We start from the raw sequence: 20272 nt of genomic DNA on the forward strand, positions 1-20272 counted from the left end.
CCACTTAAATATCCCATTTGTTCCACACAAAATCTACTATCCTGGATCTCCTAAGGCTTTGGTGTGTGAGGGGAATGTGAGGACTGTCTTTCTCCTTCTCAGTTGAGGGCTGAGATTTTCAATAAGGTTTTTTTTTCCTTTTGCTTCTCACTTGTGTATGGCCCCCAACGGATTTTTGTGTTGCAATGGCTCCCAACCCAAAAAAAGGTTCCCCACCCTTGATTTAAAAAATATTTCTTAAATCACAACCTTCATGTGTACATATTGAAAAGTATGCAGACCAATGCAACCCTTCTCCTATAAGAGGAAGCATTAATCTGCTTTGTAAATCAATAGAGGCAATAATCAGAATGCAAGGTTAAGCAGCACATAATCTCTCTCTCTCTCACACACACACACACATCCCTGCTAAGCTTAAAATAAAATAAGAATATGGCTGGAAGTCTAATTTTTAACAGACTTCAAAAATTAAATTTTTAATTTTTTTCTAATTTATACTGACATCATTTACCAACCTTTCCTCCCAACCCCTACATTGTTCTAGATTATAACTAGAAAAGCAGTTAGCAGATCACGCCCATTACTGTTTTTATTAACAAATGTGGCTCACGACCTTGCAAGCTGCTCTACTTGTGTGTGGAATTATGCGGATCTTGATGCCCACATATAGCAGCTTGATGGATCAGAGCCATGGCTGGAAATGTATAATTTCTGTATGGAGAGACTTGTGATATTACTAATCTTAACCTTCTTAGCACTGCTGATAAAAAAAACCTTATGGAATAGAACCAGGAAGGAGAAAAAATCCAATCAGTATTGAAGTCAAGACAGATGTATCTATAACTTTAAGGGATAGACCTCAAATACATACAGCAACACATTTGTTTTTCAGATTCAAAACTTAGAAATATTCTCCACGAAGACACACAAGAGGGACATTTCAACTAGCACAGATATTAAATATCACAACGAACAAAGCTATAGCACAGCCTATTATATTTCTAATTGGTTTCTTAAATTAAGAGCAATTGAGAAGGAAGCCAAGGGGATATAACAGGCTTTTATTGATCACCATGTAACTTGATCTGATTATGAAAGGACTATGTTAAAATTTGTAACAAAAGCTTTTTCAAAACATATCATACGAAATGTGATTTTGAAGCCATATGATTCTAAAAATGTTGTGCTATTAAATATATTTCCTTATCTTTTAAGTATAATATTCTTGCAAAAACAAACAAGCAGTCTACATACAAATTAACTGAAAGGCAAGGAAGGAAAGATCCAGGTGATATAATAAAAACAATATATATAGATGGATGGATGGACACACATACACACAGACATATTCTGAATTAGCCAGAGCAAAGCCTTGAAGCCTGGCTCCCCACAGGTCTTCTTATGTTCCTATAATCAGGTGAGTACCCTAACTACCAGGTTATTAGCAATTCTGGGGTGACACTCTTCTTTTCATAGAGCGAGGAGGAGTGGTAACTTCCTAACAAAAAACATTGTCAAAACTGGTACATTGCAATGAACATTTTTAATAAAAAAAATAAAACTTGGGAATCAGAAATAAAGTTTGATTTTTTTCATATAAGCTTTAGCACTTACATCAACTTGACTGAACAGATAGATTAAAGTCATCCATACATATTTAATAAAATGCATTATATGAACTGCTAAAAAGTATTTTATTAAAATGTCAAAAAAAATTAACAGATCTAAACAGCAGTTGAAATATATTACCCAACACACTTCCTGCTAGCTCTTTTCTGTTCTATACACAGCTCTATATTAAATAACCAGCTCAGAAGTGGTAAAAAAAATCACCTTTATTATGTCCGGAGAATAGGCCACATATCCCATAATCATCAGAGCACACAGTGGAGGTGCAAAATTCACCCTCTTCCTGGAATTTTCATCCCTTGTTACCACTGGATTCCTCATAAAGCTTGACCCAAGCTTCTTTTCAATTTTTTTTGTTTCCTTTCTTATCCTCTTTGTCTTATTTTCTTACTCCCTCCTCCCCCAGCCCCCCAAAAAACCCCAAAACACTTTGTCCTCCATTAGTCTTAATGTAGGATTTTTACAACTAAACCTTGAGTGATACAGCTAAAGAATCCTGCATCCCTACATAAAGTCTTAATCCTTCCAGAGACCCCAGGCACTTTGTCAGTACAAATGCTGCCATTTCACCTATGCGCAATCAATCAGGGAATTATCACTTGCTTGAGCTGATGGTATAAATCATAAGATTATGCAAAACATACAAAACAGAGTTTAAAATATTTTACTCCAACCTTCCTGACTTCCCTTTAGCTCCTATTCTTGGGAGGGGAGGAGGGGTATGTTAGTCAGAAGATTACTATAGGTATAACATCATTACTTCTGTAATAGGAAGATCTTCACTGTCCTGTGAGACATGCATTACGTCTACACTGCAGAGTTTTTTCCAGAAAAATGGCTGTTTTTCTGGAAAAACTACACTTACGCCCACACTGCAATTGAGTTCTTTTGGCAGAAAGTTGAAAGAATGCAGGGGTTTTTCTGACAGAGGTAAACCTCTTTTTACGAGGAAGAAGCCTTTTTCTGAAAAAGTTCTTTCAGAAAGAGGTGTGTGTGGGCAGGGAAGAGGCCTCCAGGAAAAAACACAGGTGCCCAGGTGTCCACTCTGTCCATAGTAATCACAACTTAAATGCGAAATAGCATTCTATCAATTTAGACGCTATCTTTCAAAAAAGCAGATCACTTTTTTGATGCGCTTTTGCTGTGTGGACATTGTCTTTTGAAAGAAGTTTTTCCAGAAGATCTCTTCCAGAAAAGCTTCTTCCAAAAGAAGCCTGCAGTCTAGACATAGCCATGGAGATTGCTAATGACCCTTTTACGAAGTCTGCTGTGATACTGTACAACAAGTAACATATACCATGGAAGTGAAAAAAAGGGCTGAGAGTGGGGAGTCCATTTAGGACTGTATATTTTCTCCTTTCTTTTCTCATGCACATAGTTTAGTTCGGTAAATTCTACCAGTCAAAATTTTTGCAGACACCCATCATAGGAATCAGCATCACACCTGAAACCACTTATAAATTAAAAGCCTTCTGCAAATCAAATTCATGTACCTATTTACATAAAGATATGTAAAGCCTTTCAGATATTCTTTATATTTATGCATAAAAAACCCACATTTTTTCCAACATCAAAAGAAAAGTCGAGGAGACTCAGCTAGTTTTGTGTCCATTCTGTATTTGAACAATGACTGAACTTTGAAAACATGGGGACAAAATTTGTTTTGGTCCACTGACTATAGAAGAGTTTTATTTTAATTCTGTGATCCTATGGAATAACAAATGAAACTCACAGGTAAAAATTGAAGTGCAAAATAGTATTGTAATTGCACATTATCCCCTCCCAAAAAATTCTAGTGAATGATAAGATAGGGATACTGCTCAGATTGCAGTAATTATGTTTTCACGAATGAGAATACCTACCTTTTAAGACTGCAACTAAAGTACAAATAATTAGGTATTAAAATTTGGATATAAAAGGTTTACTTATTTCTTCTCTGTCAGCTATTACAAAGAAAGACAATTTACAACTTCTTGTTTCCAGCATCTGCAGCACTTCCTGAGCTCTTACATAAACAATCTCATTTTTTTCTAACTAATATATTAGTACTCTTAGGATAGGTGATTATTCACAATCCTCTGTTTACTGGCATAAATATCACTTTCCATTTTTATTTTAATACTGTCCATGATGCACCATACAACAGATTTTAAAGTAACCATTACCAATGTCCTTCATTATAATGTGCTTTGTTTTCTTGTTTCTCCCCAGTTTCTGATTTTTAATGCAATGAAAAAAAGAGTATTGTAGCACTCTACTCTGAAAAAAACCTAAAATGTTCTTTAACCATCCAGAGACACAAAAGATTTCCCAGGGAAATAAATAAAATCAGCTGAACTTCTGATCTTCATAGAAACAAATTTTATCTTGAATGAAAACATAAATAAATATAAACTAAGAGGCAGAGGTTTCTTTTCAAAAACTAAAAGTCGGTGTTTCCAAATGGAACAAAAAGTTCTGTTTTTCTGGTTTTAGCCTTTTACTGTGTTTCTAGTCCCCAGAAACTAGTCCCCAGAAAGTTGTATTATTCTCAGGAAAACAATTTTACTTTCTTAGTAAAAAATTCCACAGCCCATTTTCAGGCAAAACTCCCACTGCAATGAAAGAGATTTTTTTTTTTACTGAATATAGGTGGCAGGATTTAATCATAGTCCTCCCATATACAAGGGACAATTTCTGTTACCTTTGCTCAACCTGAGTAACTCCTCACTCTGCAACAAATACCAAGGGAGTCAGTGGTGCTACACACTGTGTAAGGCACTACTCATCATGAGCAATTGTATCAGAATCCAGTCTTCAGTCTTTAATCTGACAAAATTCTCATTCTAAGATGTTGCTTTGGTATGGTATGATTAAACAATGAATAAAAATGTCAAGATCAACCTAAATATTACCTTCTATCTACATTGCACCTTCCATATGAGGAACTGAAAGCGCTTCATAAACAGTTCCTGGAGCCTCATGCCACGTATGAGGTAGGTATAGGTCTGTAGCAAGTGAAAACTAAGGAAGTTTTGCTTATGGTTACACAAGAAATCAATGTCAGAGCCTGGACAGGTCTCCTGATTTCCAATCCTTGGTCAAATTAGTATTTAAAAATAATTTACATTTGGCCTTTAGGTCTTATTTCTCTATTTCCTCTTTCTTCTCCAAGGATAAAAATGTAGTTTCAGTTTTTTGTCTAAACCAGGTATGAATTTATAGTTTTCTTTACAACTATTACTGAAACATTTTTATTCCTATCACACATGAATATGGTACAGATGAGTTCACAGTGTCAGATTTCACTAAAGAACTGCAGGTATTTTTTGTTTTGTTTTGGATAAACAAAAATCACTAAGGGTTTTCATAACTGAAAATTTAACACCATTGCCATTTTTCTTGCATTGAAAATGATAAAAAATTAGACACAAAAGTGAGGTGATGAAAATCAATGAGACAGATATACACACAGTTGGCCATTTCTTTGGTTCCTTAATGTCACTTAAAAATCATTTTTGTGACTTAAATAATGGTACATTCTTAAAACGATATTGTATAAAGTTCAATTCCACCTTAATGGACATGGGTACTAATAGTCAAAATACTAAATTCAGAACCTTCCAAGTGATGCCTATCTCTGTAATGGATTATGCCAAACTGTCAAAATGTTGATGTTGCAGAGTCAGCATCTATATTTCTAACATAAAATTAGCATAACCATTTGCACACATTTAATATTTTCTATTTTCTGGTTTTCTTTTAATAGGCTGGAAAGTATTATAATTTATGGCAGTATTACACATCACGATAGACATGCAACATCAATTAAATCACTTTTTGGGCCAACTTTAAATTTTGGGATGGTCTGGCTTTCAACAAGTTAATTGGTGTCACACTAGTACTTATTTGTAAAATATGCCCTGACCTTACAGACACACACTTCTGACCATTTGAATTTGGGGGGGGCATTCAGAGTAGGTCAATACAAAATTATATGAATGTACAACTTGTTCATTTTAATATTTTTCTGATATTAAATTATTTTTGAAAAACATGAGAAGATCGGGGGACCAAATCTGCATCCCTTTATTTCAAATTAACTTGAATAGATAGAGATTGAGGTTCACAAGGAACACAGGTTTAGTGTCCAGCATATTGAACACTACAGTGAGAATTACTATCATCAAACACTCCAGGACTACCAAAAGTGGTTACCTGATGAATGTAGTCTAATAAAAATAATCAGACTTTCAGTTGATATAGTTGTGGGTTCTTTGTTGCAGGAGTGTTATGAATTAGTGTCATTGTAATGTCATTAAATTTCATTGTAAGATTTTTTTTTACTTCAAGAAAAAGATTAAGAAGAAATTCAAGATCTTATCAGGGATGACAGTCAAAATCAACTGTCACGACAAGTACTGAAGCTCCTTTATTCCTATCACATATCAATATTCAAATAGCTTGCTCATACCATGACTCAACTCATCTTAAAAGTCATATGACAAGTGTACAAGTTTTAAGCAGTATAAATGGAGGCAAAAATTGTCAGTATTTGCTTTGGTGTAATAATCCATCCATCCACGAATAAGTAGGCCTCTACTAAGTTATGTCACATCATTCATTATTTCTAGTGGTATTAAATTTAATGTACTTGACTCTGTTCCTTGATTTACAGAATTGCATGACATAACTCAAAATCACCTGAACAGCATATCTTAAAAAAAAGTTCTAGAAGGTCTACAGTTAATAAACAATGCCACAAATACAAATTAATATTATAATTGTAATAATGATATTCCAATAAAATAAAATAAAAACACACCCAAAAGCCAGATTACATTCTCTTCAACTGAGAATAACTTTAAAAAAATAACAAACTTCTCTTTAGAAAATAAGTCACCAGATTGTCCATGATTTCAATTAATCCATAACATGGTGCATTTTTTCAAAGAAATGTAGCAGAAAACTGTTCCGAGATAGCTATAGAACTTGCAGTGTTAAAAATATTCCATGTTCCATGCTGCTGATTTTGAAACCCTATTAACTACTATGTCCAGAAAGCAATTCAACAACTTCTTACGGTATATTTTCCAAGTCCCAAACATGCTTTACATACACAATTGTAACCACAACATCAAGCCTCATGGGGAAAAAAAAGGAGAAAATCTACTTACCTGAGCCCCTTTTGGTCACAACCTTCAAGCTCTGAGTTAGAGTAGCATACAAGAGGATCAAGTGTGGAATAGGAGCTTTCATCTTCCAGCTCTTAAACGCTGCTCCCTAAAAGCACACACACACACACAAAAAAAAACACCCTCTGTAAGAATATTAAAAAGCTTCATTTTTAAGATTTTGTTGAAATAATTTTTTAGTAATTAAATCATAAACAGAAACTGTACACAGATGTGTCACTGTAGTTCAAATCTTGATAACATGCTGGGCTGAGCTGAAATCACTGTAGAGGAATATGAGGAAGATTTTTTTCATTTTTGTTTAGGTTTAGCTCTGATACCTCAATACCACTATAAGGCGATTTTGTCCACAGAGTGAAAATGCACTACATGGATCAACATACTTACTCAAACCTTTTGACCAAATTATTCACTGGGTCAAATTCCATGGAAGTCAGTTTGTGTCAGCAAAGAATTTGCTCCTTTTACTGAATTGACAAAATAATGGCTTTTTTTCTTTTAGTTTGTTTTCTGCAAAGATAACACTTTTCTGTTTATTTTAACTACTTCCAGAACAAAACAAAACAAAACAAAACAGAAATTGCTTTCATTGGATCATTCTCATTAATGATTCAAATTATTTACCTCTATAACACTAAAGAGTTAATAAAAAGAGGCTGGTCATCTTTTCAATAACTGTAAAAGGAACCTATGAGAAGATGAACTGATATGGATCTGACGAATCTTAGGACCATCCTCTGCTATTTTTACAAATAGGATGAAGACCAAATCTCATACCTGTTCAACAACACTCAACTGTATAATGCTCCTCATGGCATTTATACAGAGGTTTCTCTGCTCAAGGGGAAGATCTGGCCCTGAGGAGGGGCACTTTAATGATATAAAGGCCCTGTCCTTGTTCCTATTGAAATCAATAGCATTTTACATTGGACCTCAAGAGTTATATTTCAAAAGTGCCTAAATGTTTTAGAAGTCTGTGTCCCACTTTCAGAAGTGACACCTTAATGACACAGACTTTCAGTGAGGCTTAAGTCCCTAAATGACACAGTCACTTCTGAAAGTGGGATTTGGACTTCCAAGTCAAACACTTGGGTGCTTTTGAAAATGTTACCCTAAATGTCATTATTGTCTAAAAGCAGGTGGGAAAAACAGATAAGGAATGGTAAAGATGTAGAATAGCATATTGAAGGGCAGGATTTCTTAGATAAAAACTGCAGAACCTCATTGAAAATGTCACTGTCAATTCTTGTATAGTACAGTTTTACTTTTCAAGACATTTGGGAACTAAGAGCATCAAACCTGCAACAGCTATGATTATGACTTTATTAGAGATGAGAAAGCAGGAAAATGTGCCTTGACAGTTACATTTTTGTGTCATCTAAGAAACTTATACACATATCACATATTAATTCATTCACTTGCTCAGAACCAATTCGACTGGATTTGCATCCTCAGGTGACAGAAGGCCAATTATCATTAATCACCAGAAGTCACCAATAGCCTTAGAAAGAGAAACTATAGAAGACAGAAAAGAGGTCAGATTAACTTAGCAGGGTGAGGAATTAAATGATAAAGCTGTCTGGATTTCTGTGAATGAGATTCAGCCTAATGCTAACCCTCAGCCACAGCTGTAGTTTTCTAACACCTGAAATTTGGTATTTAGATTTTTTTTTAAAGCTATAAATGAAGGCTAATTATCCAGAGGTGAACCAGAACAGATACATCTGAAGCACTGTGCCACATATCACAGCAGGCCTGAGTCAAACATTTCTGAAACCTAAATCCCTTTTCTCAGTCACTGCACTAACTGATGCTGCAGGAAATCCTGAAGCTGATATCTTCAGCCTCCAGGGTACCAGTGAGAGTCAACCCTTCGCTCTGTGTGAGCCTAATAAATTCTGTCCAAAGAACTATAGGATTTTACTATGCACTGCAAGATCACCAAATAAATTCTGGCTATGAAATAGATCCAAGTACATTTTTCTTATGACCATAAGGCTGTGAAGAAAAAGTAAATAATATATATTCAGAACTGAATCATGCAATATTTGTAAAGGGGTTCTAGTGCTAGATCTGCAAATATCTTATGAATATCCATTTTTAAAAGGTAAAGCATTTTGTTTTGGTTTGGACTACATGTTCCATTCAGCCTGAAATGGAGTTTTTTGATTCACTGAAATTTTTCACAATTTGTGAATTTGGTGCTTCGTGTACCTACTGTGTTTCTTAATGTTTTTGGAGCTGCCAATGATTGAGGGGGCAGTTCTCTACAACATTAGTTTTGACAAAATGGTAGTCAGGGACATTTTTCAGGTTGAGTATAGAATTTCTGCTCAAAATGAGAGAGAAAGAAAGAGAGAATAAGAGAGAAACAGGCACATACCTTCCCCAGCATAACCTATTGCCCTCTAGTTATGGCACTCACCAAGCATGTGAGAGATACAGCTTCAGGGTTCTGTTCTGCCTGATCTGGAGTAGGAGAACTTGAAGCTATGGAGAACTTGAACCTAGGGCCCCGGTTATGATGTAGTTTGAAGATGGTCTCGGTCTCATTTTTGCATGAAATTTTTCAAAAGGTCTCAGTTTTGTTTTGATGTGGAACTCCTAATTAATTTGTGATCTTTGGGGTTTTATGAAAATTAAAAAAAAAAAATCCACAACAAATTTTAGAAGACTAACTGCTCAAGAGTCCACAAAGCAAAAAGCCTTTGTGGCCATGAAAAAGCTTTAAATGAATAATTTAAATGCAATCACAATAAGGCATCTCTGAGGCCTACTACTGTTGGCAGCTCATATTCTGAAAGGAAATATTATTCTGAGGAATGACTATTTGCATAGAATAACAGAACCAAAGGGTTAGAAAGTATCACAAAGATAATCTATGCTAATCTGAAATGTTGTCCCAATCATGAAAATAACACTTTGTTTAAGTTTTGAAAATAAAAATTGCCCCTCTCCCTGCTTGCTGGTTGTTACAAAAGAAGGTTAATAAATTTTTTCCAATTTCTCCCAAAGGATACTTTTGCTGCCAGAGTCTCAAAAAACAACAACTCTTCTGAGGAGGATGCTTGCCACCATCAGGAAGCCCAGAATGGTAATTGTGAAAGTAAGCCATGTTTCTCCCAATATAGTAATGCAGAAATATTCTTAATTTATATACTGTTAGAAAGAATGTAATCAGTGACTACAAAAAAACACTGGCAAACCCAGAACCAGGATTACTTGGAGGCCATACATCTGGCTAACTTCAGGCTTTTGGAGATGTCTCAGCTTTAGGGATTTTCTCCAAATGTAATAATTTTTAGCCACTGATAACAAGCATGACTTGACTAGGGAATCACAACAGTAAAAAGAAGCTGAATAGAATTGCAGAACTGGCCAAAATATTTTCATCAAATCTATTTTTCAAGAGAAAATTAAGCTCTAGATTAAATATTTTTAAAGTATCCTTTAAATAGAAGATTTTGAAATTTGGCATCGCCTGAAATGAAAAATATTTCAGTTTTGGGCCAAAATATGAATATATTCAAATTTCTGCCTATATTTTTACATGGGAAATCTATACTAAACAGATTTTTGTTGGTTTTCATTGACATTTTCCATAGGGATAATCATTTTTGAATAGTTCTACCAAATAGATAAAAAACAGAGATGAGTTTTGTGGTGAGACTGGTGTCAAGAATGACACACCCTCATTCCCCATATTAGTTGCATTCTCTCAAGCCTTTGCCAGAGCTCACTGAATCTGTTGGAATTTTCTTTAACTTCAGTGGGATTAGAATTAAAGTAGGACTTACAGTAGGACTTTATTGTTTTCTTGGGTTTTTTTAATTAACAATTTATTTAATGTCAATGTGTGTCTCAAATGCCAGAAGAATCCGATATGAAAAGTCATAACAGAAAAGTTGCAGGATTGTCAATTACTCCCTGTTGGCATAAAAATTCTACAGGAAGCAGCTTAGTCTTGATCTAGAGCACTTATTACAGAATGATGCATTTGCAAGGCAGACAGCACATCCAGAAGTCCTAAATAAAATACATTCTATAACAATGTTGCTTGTCAACATGAAATTTCATATAGCAGCTTTTTAGAAGTCCCTAAGCAGCACACAGTCAGTCTTCATGGAAGTGCTGTAAAAACCCCTTTGCTACTAAATTAGTACTTTTGATTTTCCAGGAAAATAATTATTTCCAAGTGGCATAACCCTTCTTAACGTACAATTAAAAATAACAAGAAAGCTGAACCATCATGATCTCAAAAACAGGAGCAATTAATTTTTGTGATCTACAGCATTAGTGTCCTGGAACAAATGGAGAACATTGACAGCATTTAAAATGTCAGAACTCCTTCCCCCCATCTGAAAAGTTCATAACTCTGAACAAAATATTATGGTTGTTCTGTGAAAAGTTTACAAACAAAAATTGACTTCATGCCGCTTTGAAACTTTTCTGTGCAGAAGAAAAATGCTGCTTTCCTTCTATTTTTAGTAGTTTGCTTGTAACCCAGTACTTTAATGTATTTGCTTTCTTTAAAAATGTATTTGCTGTTGCCTGATTTTGTACTTCTAGTTCTAAGTGAGCATGTGATCGACTTACCAGTGCTTAACTCTGAAGTTCGTAAATCTAAGGTTCCACTCTACAAAGTTTTAGATTCCTAAGTCTTTGGGTGTTTTCAAGTCATTCTTATCCGTCCATGTTTAGCAGTGAAAAAAAAGAGAACTTTACAGAGCAATAAGAAGGAGCTTATGGTAAAGCAGTAAAAGTGGTAAGATTCATGTGGAAACATTTAAAGCTGAGGAAGCTATCTACCTACATAAGATTGCTGGCATACTACAGGTGGAGGAGGAGATAGCCCATTGCTCAGTGAAGAGGGAGAAACAATAACAGGAAACTTGGAAATGGCAGAGGTGCTCAAAGATTTTTTTGTTTAAGTTGACATCAAGAAGACCGATAGTGACTGGATACCTAATAGTGAGGCAGGCAGTGTGTCACCCCTGCTCCCAACTTTCCCATCATTACTCTGGAGAACCATTGTGCTGCTCCACATATGGGAAATAAGGAATCATCCCCTAAGGCAGAAGAGGAGAAGCCATATACCCCCACTTCTGGCAGGTCTGCAGCCACCATTGCGAGGAGGAAATGTAAGATAGTAGTAGTAGAAGAGTCTCTTCTGAGGAGGACGGAGGCACCCATCTGTCTCCCTAACATGACAGTTCGGGAGATATGCTGCCTGCCATATCTGAGACCTTACAAAGGGATTGTCAAAGATTTTCCGGCCCTCTGACTACTATCCTATCCTACTCATCCATGTGGGCACAAATGATACTGCAAAGTGTGATGCTGAGCATATCAAGCGTGACTACAGGGCTCTGGGAGCGTGGGTTAAGGAGTCTGGATTGCAAGTAGATATCACTAAGGGCCCAAAAGCAAACTATTCCACTGTGTAGGAAATATAGAAAGTATGGCAAGAGATCATCTTGGATCAACCAGGAGATCGTACATTATCTAAAAAAATCAAAAAAGAGTAATCTAAAAAGTAGAATCTACGTCAAATTACAATAGATTACTGTAAGCAAATAACACAAGTATGTAGGGGCACAATCAGAAACATGAAGGCAAAATACAAGCTCAATCTAGCTAGAGACATAAAGGGCAACAAGAAAACATTCTATAAATATATCAGAAGCAAGAGGAAAACCAAGGACAGGGTAGGCCCATTACTCAGTGAAGAGGGAGAAACAATAACAGGAAACTTAGAAATGGCAGAGATGCTTAACTATTTTTTTGTTTAAGTTTTTGTCAAGAAGACCGATAGTGACTAGATACCTAATAGTGAAAGCTAGTGGAAATGGGGTAGAAATTAAAATAGGAAAAGACTAAGTTAAAGATTACTTAGAAAAGTTAGACAACTTCAAGTCACTAGGGCTGGATGAAATACTTCCTAAAATACTCAAGGAGCTGATAGAGGAGGTAACTGAACCTTTATCTGTCATCTTTGGAAAGTCATGGAAATCAGGAGAGATTCCAGAAGACTGGAAAAGGGCAAATATAGTGTCCATCTACAAAAAGAAAAATAAGAACAACCCAGGAAACTATAACTTAGTCAGTTTAACTTCTGTGCCAGGAAAGATAATGGAGTAAATAATTAAGGAATTCATCTGCAAACACCTGGAAGATAATAAGGTGTAAAGAACAAATCATGTCAAACCAATGTGATAGCGTTCTTTGATGGAATAGTAAATCTTGTGGATATGGGGGAAGCAGTGGACAGAGTATACACAGTATCAAACACTTTACCTTAGTAAAGCATTTGATACATCTTGCTTAACCTTCTTGTCAACAAACTAGAGAAATACAACCTAAATGGGGCTACTGTAAGGTGAGTACATAACTGGCTGGATAACTGTTCTCAGAGAATAGTTATTAATGGTTCACGGTCATGCTGGAAGGGCATAGGATTGCACAGAGGTCAGTTTTGGAGACTGATTCTGTTCAATATCTTCATCAACAATTTAGAAATTGGCATAGAAAGCATGCTTATTAAGTTTGCAGATGATACCAATCTGGGAGGGTTGCAAGTGCTTTGGAGGACAGGGTCATAATTAAAAATGATCTGGACAAACTGGATAAATGGTCTGAGATATACAGGATGAAGTTTAATAAGGACAAATGCAAAGTACTCCACTTAGGAAGGAACAATCAGTTTCACACCTACAGAATGGGAAGCGACCGTCTAGAAAGGAGTACTGCAGAAAGGGATCTACGTGTCATAGTGGACCACAAGCTACATATGAGTCAACATTGTGACACCGTTGCAAAAAAAGGCAAACATGATTCTGGGATGCATTAACAGGAGTGTTGTGAGCAAGACATGAGAAGTGATTTTTTTGCTCTACTCTGCATTGATTGCGACTCGGTGTATTGTATTCAGTTCTAGACACACGTTTCAAGAAAGATCTGGAGAAACTGGAGAAGGTCCGGAGAAGGTCCAGAGAAGAACAAAAAAAAATGATTAAAGATCTAGAAAAAAATGACCAATGAGGGAAGACTGAAAGAATTGGATTTGATTTATTTAGGAAAGAGAAGACCAAGACCTACATGATAGCAGTTTTCAAGTATCTAAAAGGTTGTTATAAGGAGGAAGGAGAAAAATTATTCTTCTTGGCCTCTGATGATAGGACAAGAAGCAATGAGCTTAAATTGCAGGAAGAGCGGTTTAGGTTGAACATTAGGAAACACTTCCTAACTGTCAGGGTGGTTAAACACTGGAATAAATTGCCCAGGGAGGTTGTGGAATCTCCATCACTGGAGATATTTAAGAGCAGATTGGATAGCCATCTAACACGAATAATCTAGACAGTGCTTGATCCTGCTGTGTGGACAGGGGACTGGACTTGCTGACTTCTTGAGGTCACTTCCAGTTCTAGTATTCTGTGATTATATGATTCTGTGACAATGGTCCAAGTAGAAATGCACAACCAGTTTGACTGTTCAATGTTCAAATAGGAATTCAGCAGAGTTGGTTTGGTAACTTTTGTGGGGCTGGTTTAGCACAATTTTATCACCACATTTGTGGCTGGAACTGACCCATATTATTGCCCTCTTTCTTGGATGGACTTTCTTGACACTTTTTCATTTATTTGCAACTTCTTTTTTTTTTTTTTTTTTTTTGAGAAGGAGGGTTAAAACAATAATTACTTATAATAGAACCCAGTATTCCCAGAAAAGGATCTGAGGGCTAGACACTATACAAATGCTTATTTTATCACACATATCTAAAGATGGCACCTGTATCAGATGTTGAGCAAATAATCTGCTTATTAAAAAGAAGAGAAATCATTCATTCAAAAAATAAATTGGGACATACATTGAGCTTTATAATGTATATAGCTATTTTAAAGTATTATGGCAGCCTACTCAGGGAATTACAAAACAGCCTGATGCCTGACTCAGCACTTATTCTCTCATTCTTTGATTCATTGTATCAGATGATGATGTCAGCATAGTATATGAAGTAAAGGATACTTGTTATGCACACATGCCATATTTTCCACACTGCTTACATTGATTACTGGATCCATGCCTGCTCTATTTAGTGTACCTTAAATGTGATAATAGAAAGCAAGAGTTTTGGATACTCTTGGGCACTTGACCATTCTATTAAAGGCAGCAAATATTATTCAGAAGCAGAAGACAGCATAATTTTTTGAAAATAAACTATAGTAGCATATAAGGATGTTAATTAGTGGTTAAGTTATTAGTTGAGTAGTCGCTGGGGCTCTTGTACATTTCAAAGGAGGAATGTGAAACTCTGCATGGAGCCCAGGAAGTCCCGTTGACTCCAGTCTGCATGCGGACCAGCTTTGAAATGTACAAGAGTCCCCAGGGGGCTCTTGTGCATTTCAAAGTGGAAGCGCCTCCAAGAGCCCGGGGTCCATGTTGTGCTGCCGATTTGAAATGCCACATGGATCCCAGGCTCCACATGACATTTCAACAGAACCTGGGATCAACTCAGGACTCCCCAGCTGACTGTGGGTCCTGCACGGCATTTCCCCAGAGCTTGGGAGTCAGCTGGGGACTCCCAAGCTGATCCTGGGGTCTGCGGACATGCCGCACAGAGCCCAGTATTAACTGAGGAATCCCCAGCTGACTCTGGGCTCTGCCTGGTGCTGAGCCAGGGATCAGTAGTGCAGCGCTACCGCTTTGAAGTTTCCTCTCTTCCCCCACCCTTTGCTGTCTCTATCTAATAGAGGCAGAAAAGGGGGGGAGGGGATTGACTAGTTGATTAGTTGACTGACTAGCCAATAAGCATTTGCTTATCAGATAATTGACTAGTCCTTAACATCCTTAGTAGCAGTTTTGAAATAACTGGCACACCAGCCCTTATGTGCTTGAGAATTCTCTGAGCATCATTTCTCTACCATACAGACTTTGAAAGTTAGACACTTTTCTGCATGGTCATGAATTAGTGTTTGATCCCAGTTTCATGATGGATAAATATGGGGAAGCTGTAGCCTGGTGTGAAAGGTATGTGGCAAATCCTCCACTCCAATTTTTCATAGCCTCCCTCAGTTGTGAATTCCATTGTACAGGAGACAGCAGACTGCACAGAGCATCTTCTTCTTATGAAAACAAGTGAACAATTGAGGTATCAGCCATCCTTGCTGTTATCCAGAACACATTCCAAAACACGTGGACTTATAGCAAAACAACTTGAAGTGGGAATTTTTTTCCTACGGCTAACTTCCATTTGCACAAATTGCTTTATGGTTTTTCTTGCACAACTTAAAAGCAGGCAATGGGAAGACTTATAACACATCAGTTCCTACAAGCGTCAATAACTTTAGTTCAGAACGGACGTATACTGGGACAGTAGGGATGCTCTGTACTGGGACTTGATGGACCACAGTCTTAGAATACTAATGGGGAGACCCAGGTTCAATTCTCTCCAACATTCCCTTTATCTGATTTGGAGTATACTGGGATATTCTGATGTGGCTTGCTCTCACTCACTCCAGCTGAAAGTGTGCCAATGAGTATATATAATTCACAAGTCTTTGGCTCGGAGGAAGAATAATTCAATGGTTAGAGAACTCTCTAAATTCAAGTCTCTAAGCCAATGATTATTTAATTATTTGTTACAAAGTGGAACATCTTCAACAAGAGAGACTGGGATATTCTGCTTTAATCCAACAGCTAGGCCTCTTTCCTGCAATAATGGAGACTCAAATTCAATTAAGAAAGTTGGCAGCTTTGATGCAAGTTTAAGATTGCTGCTGTCTCTTTTCATGTCCTTACCTCTTAACAACAAAGAAATATGACTTCAAACTACAAAGTGAATGTTGCTGAAACCGAGCTTTTAGTCTACAGTTTGCAATAGAAACTGCACACTCAATAATGCCTGGCAGGAAAAAACATGTGTTGGTGATACTGCTTAATAATCCATGTATTAAAAGGGAAAATTTGAATCCATATTTCTACCATTCAAAGATGAAGCATTCTGGCAATAAAATGACAAACAATGTTTGATATGATGTCAATATACCCTCAAGTTCCTCCTTGAAAAATGATGTGTATTCCTACAATAGTTTAGGTGTGTAACAGAAAGGTACCTATTTATCTATCCATGAAAGCCACACACCACCCATCTTTGAGGCATCTGAGTACCTCATAAAATTATGACTTCACAAAAATAATTTTTCACTGTGAGCATCCACAGCAAAATGAACAGAATGCCTGTATCCATGCTCCATGCAGTTCCCAACATGAGTAGTTTGCCTCCATTTCTCATCAGCCTAGAGATGGCATAGAACTGAGAAAATATCAAGAAGCAGAAAATAAATTCTTTAAAATTGTCTATTACAAATGATAGGGGAAACTACAATATTTTAAAATCTCAATGTAGCCAGATATGGAAATGTAGTAAATTAATTAAAGCACACCAAAACCCTGAATTTTATTCAGTTTCTATTCAGCAGTTAGCTATCATGTTAATAGTAGCATTATAACAGAAGAACCTTGGGTAGATCAGCTAGCGGTAAATATTTCAACTTTATTTTATTTCTTTAAACAGCATAAATTCATGAAATTTCCATCTTGGTTAGAACTAAAGAGTTAGAGTTCTTAAGTATGTCAGCAACAAGGTAATGCTCTGTCTGACCCTTGCATATTCTTTTTGGGTCTGGCAAGACTACAGAGCTTTTCTGGGATACTTAGAAAAGAGACTCAAGACGAAGAGACTCAAGAAAGCTACAGTCAACTTCTATATGATGGTTGGTTTTTGGCTAGCTACCTGGAAAGCCCACACTGTAATAGATTTGTGCTGAACATATCTATGCATCAACAGCAAAGCTTCAGAAAAAGCAAGGAGGTTACCTACTCTACTTACATGAATCCCCAACTTAGGTATGAAAGAAGCTATAACAAAATTACTTTTGTTATTTATTTCCTTCTTTCATAGCATGGTATTGTGATGAACAAAGATAATGTTTTAGTTTAATTCTTCACTAAAATAAATTAATTAATGACCTATTGCATCTTGATTACTGCAACAACCTTCTCTCTGGCCTTGTTAAATGTAATCTCCCATTGATATCTATTCTGAATTCTGCAGCAGGGATATTTGCTTTGTCCATCATTTTGACTAAAGACACTCCCCTCTTTACCTCAAATACACACTACTTGTCTTCACTTTCAAAGCCCTTCATGGCCTATCTTCATCCTACCTAGCATCTCTCATTCAGTACTGAGAAATTGGTTTCCAGCCTCCATAACCCTCTTGCTATATTTTTATAGTGATCGATATGCTTTTTCCCAAAATTGTCCCTCACACTTGGAAGGAGCTCTCATCAACAGCCACAAAGTCACTTTGTTGTTTTCCTTTACATTCCTCCTTATTCTCCTTTGCTATGATGCCTACAAAAAAATGAGATTTGTCAGGTTGCTGGTATGCGAAGACCACAGTTTATCATGACAACTAGTACTGTTTTGTTGTTTCCTTGTACTCCCTTACCTATATCTATCTATTAGAGAAATTTCTTTCTAGAGTATTCAGTTCACATAATACCCTGCCCATTGCTTTATTTGTGCCATGAAGTTTAGGTTACTAGTTTCTGTGTTTTTATGACTAATATGTTTTGGGTATTTAGACTTGAAGTCATTCCTGCATCTGATGCCTTTCCTTTCCCTTTCATAGCTAAAGTAATGAAATGGGTCCCTATTTTGTCTTGCAATTCACACTCAATGACCTCACTTAATAGTTATGTCCTTCTTGGAACAACCTTAAAATGCTTGTGATGATTCTTTGTCTTCCTTAAGCTAACTTGTCAGTTCAAGGTGCTCTCCCATTCCATATTGCAGAGTTTGTTCACTCAGTGGAATAACTGTTATAAATGGCATGAGAGCCACATGCTTAAAAAAGAAATCTCAAAAAGCCTCCGTTTATTCTCTCAACAAAATTTAGACTGTCATTTCCTAATCTTTCCTGTGTAAGGAATGGTAAGTAGCTACACCTCCTCGGGAGCAGCATGCTTGACAAATACTTGCTCAAGGTGGATATTAATCTGCTAATGTGCTTTTGTGAAAGGCCAATTCTCCAGCCTTCTCCTTCCCTCTTCTGCTGTGCTAAGAGAAGTGTTGGGTGGTACTAATATTGCAACACACTCCTCATCCATTTTCACACACTATCCATTTTCACACACTCTGTCCTTTTGCTTGGAGTAGATAGGTAGCCACCATACTGCAACACCTCCCTAACCATGCCTGCACTCCAAGTACAGGTTGGCCACTCAGAAGGTGTTAGGAGTACAGTTCTTCACTAAAAAAGCACTATAAAATGGGTCCTTTGACAGTTCTGCTTCCCTGTGCAGAAAAAGGTTTCACAGTTATTATTTATTATTAATATTCCTGTTAGCTCTCCTGAAAGAGACTGGAATACAACTACAGAAAATTATAAAGCTTCATATCCTGTCTGTATGTCTACATAAATCATATCCACAAATATACAAAAATCCTTGTGCAAGACAACTGTGCTAACTACTAAGGAAAGTCTCAGCTCTCTGGTGATTAAGCAGACCTTCAAAGCAATTTGTCAAAGTGACTTACATTTTGTTTTGCCCCAGGGCTTTAACACTGGTAATGTTCCTCACAGCCCTATGGTATAGACTTCTAGAGTGCCTTACTTCTGGGAATACTAATCTAGTAGTATATGTTACTCCTAGAAATACTTATCTGGCAGTTTACATATGTCCTATGGGCCAAATATAGGCCAGTTAGCATGTAACCACTAGGACTTGCAAAAGCATCAGAGATATTGGATTTGCAGTAAGAATTTTTACTTTATGTTTTCCAGTTGCACAGTAGCCACTTTTCTGTAACATCAGCACCAGAATCATAGCCTCTCCATGCTACTAACAACACTGTTTTTCTGCTCTTCAATCTCAGGTTATGTCTATACTAAAGACAACTCTGCCATGTCCAGCGAACGTATCTGCTCTTCTGAATTTTTTTGGCATCCCTCTAAACCTCGTTTTATGAGAAAGAAGAGATGTTCCAAAAAGGTTTTTTTCCCTGACATTTGGCCCAGTGTAGAGGAGCCAAATGTTGTAAAAGCCTTTTCCAAAAAAAAAAAAAAAAAAAAAAGTGGAAAAAGCTATGCAAATTGCAGTTCTCAATTTGCATAGCTTTTTCTGGAAGAACAGTGTGGTGTAGACATAGCCTCATATTCCTAATATGGTAAAGAAATGTGACTTGGGTGGGTGGTTCACTATTTAGAATGATCTGCAACCAAGAAGTCTAAATCAAGCTAAATAAAGCAACTGCCCTTTTAATGCATATCTCCCTCTTTTACATTAGCAAAAGGGATTCCTACACCTCTTCAGAAACATTTCCTCACAACTTCTTCATTTAGCCTTTAAAATCTATTTATATCAGTCTCTACAGCCTGTGGTATCACTGAGTCATTTTTCTAA

At 36.5% G+C, this 20272-nt stretch overlaps 1 protein-coding gene across 2 annotated transcripts in view; it reads right to left on the bottom strand.

Annotated features, from left to right (window-relative positions):
* IL1RAPL1 (interleukin 1 receptor accessory protein like 1) overlaps positions 1–20272 on the bottom strand; it is a 1174742-nt gene that overhangs the window by 1046369 nt on the left and 108101 nt on the right. For both annotated transcript variants that reach the window (XM_075913279.2, XM_089774688.1), the window contains exon 2: positions 6786–6891. In XM_075913279.2, coding sequence (XP_075769394.1) covers positions 6786–6867 — 82 coding nt within the window. In that variant the 5' untranslated portion in view covers positions 6868–6891. The remainder of the gene's footprint in view (positions 1–6785; positions 6892–20272) is intronic.

This window comes from Pelodiscus sinensis, chromosome 1 (genome assembly GCF_052426305.1).
Source record: "Pelodiscus sinensis isolate ZL-2025 chromosome 1, ASM5242630v1, whole genome shotgun sequence".
Classification (NCBI taxonomy): Eukaryota; Metazoa; Chordata; order Testudines; family Trionychidae; genus Pelodiscus; species Pelodiscus sinensis.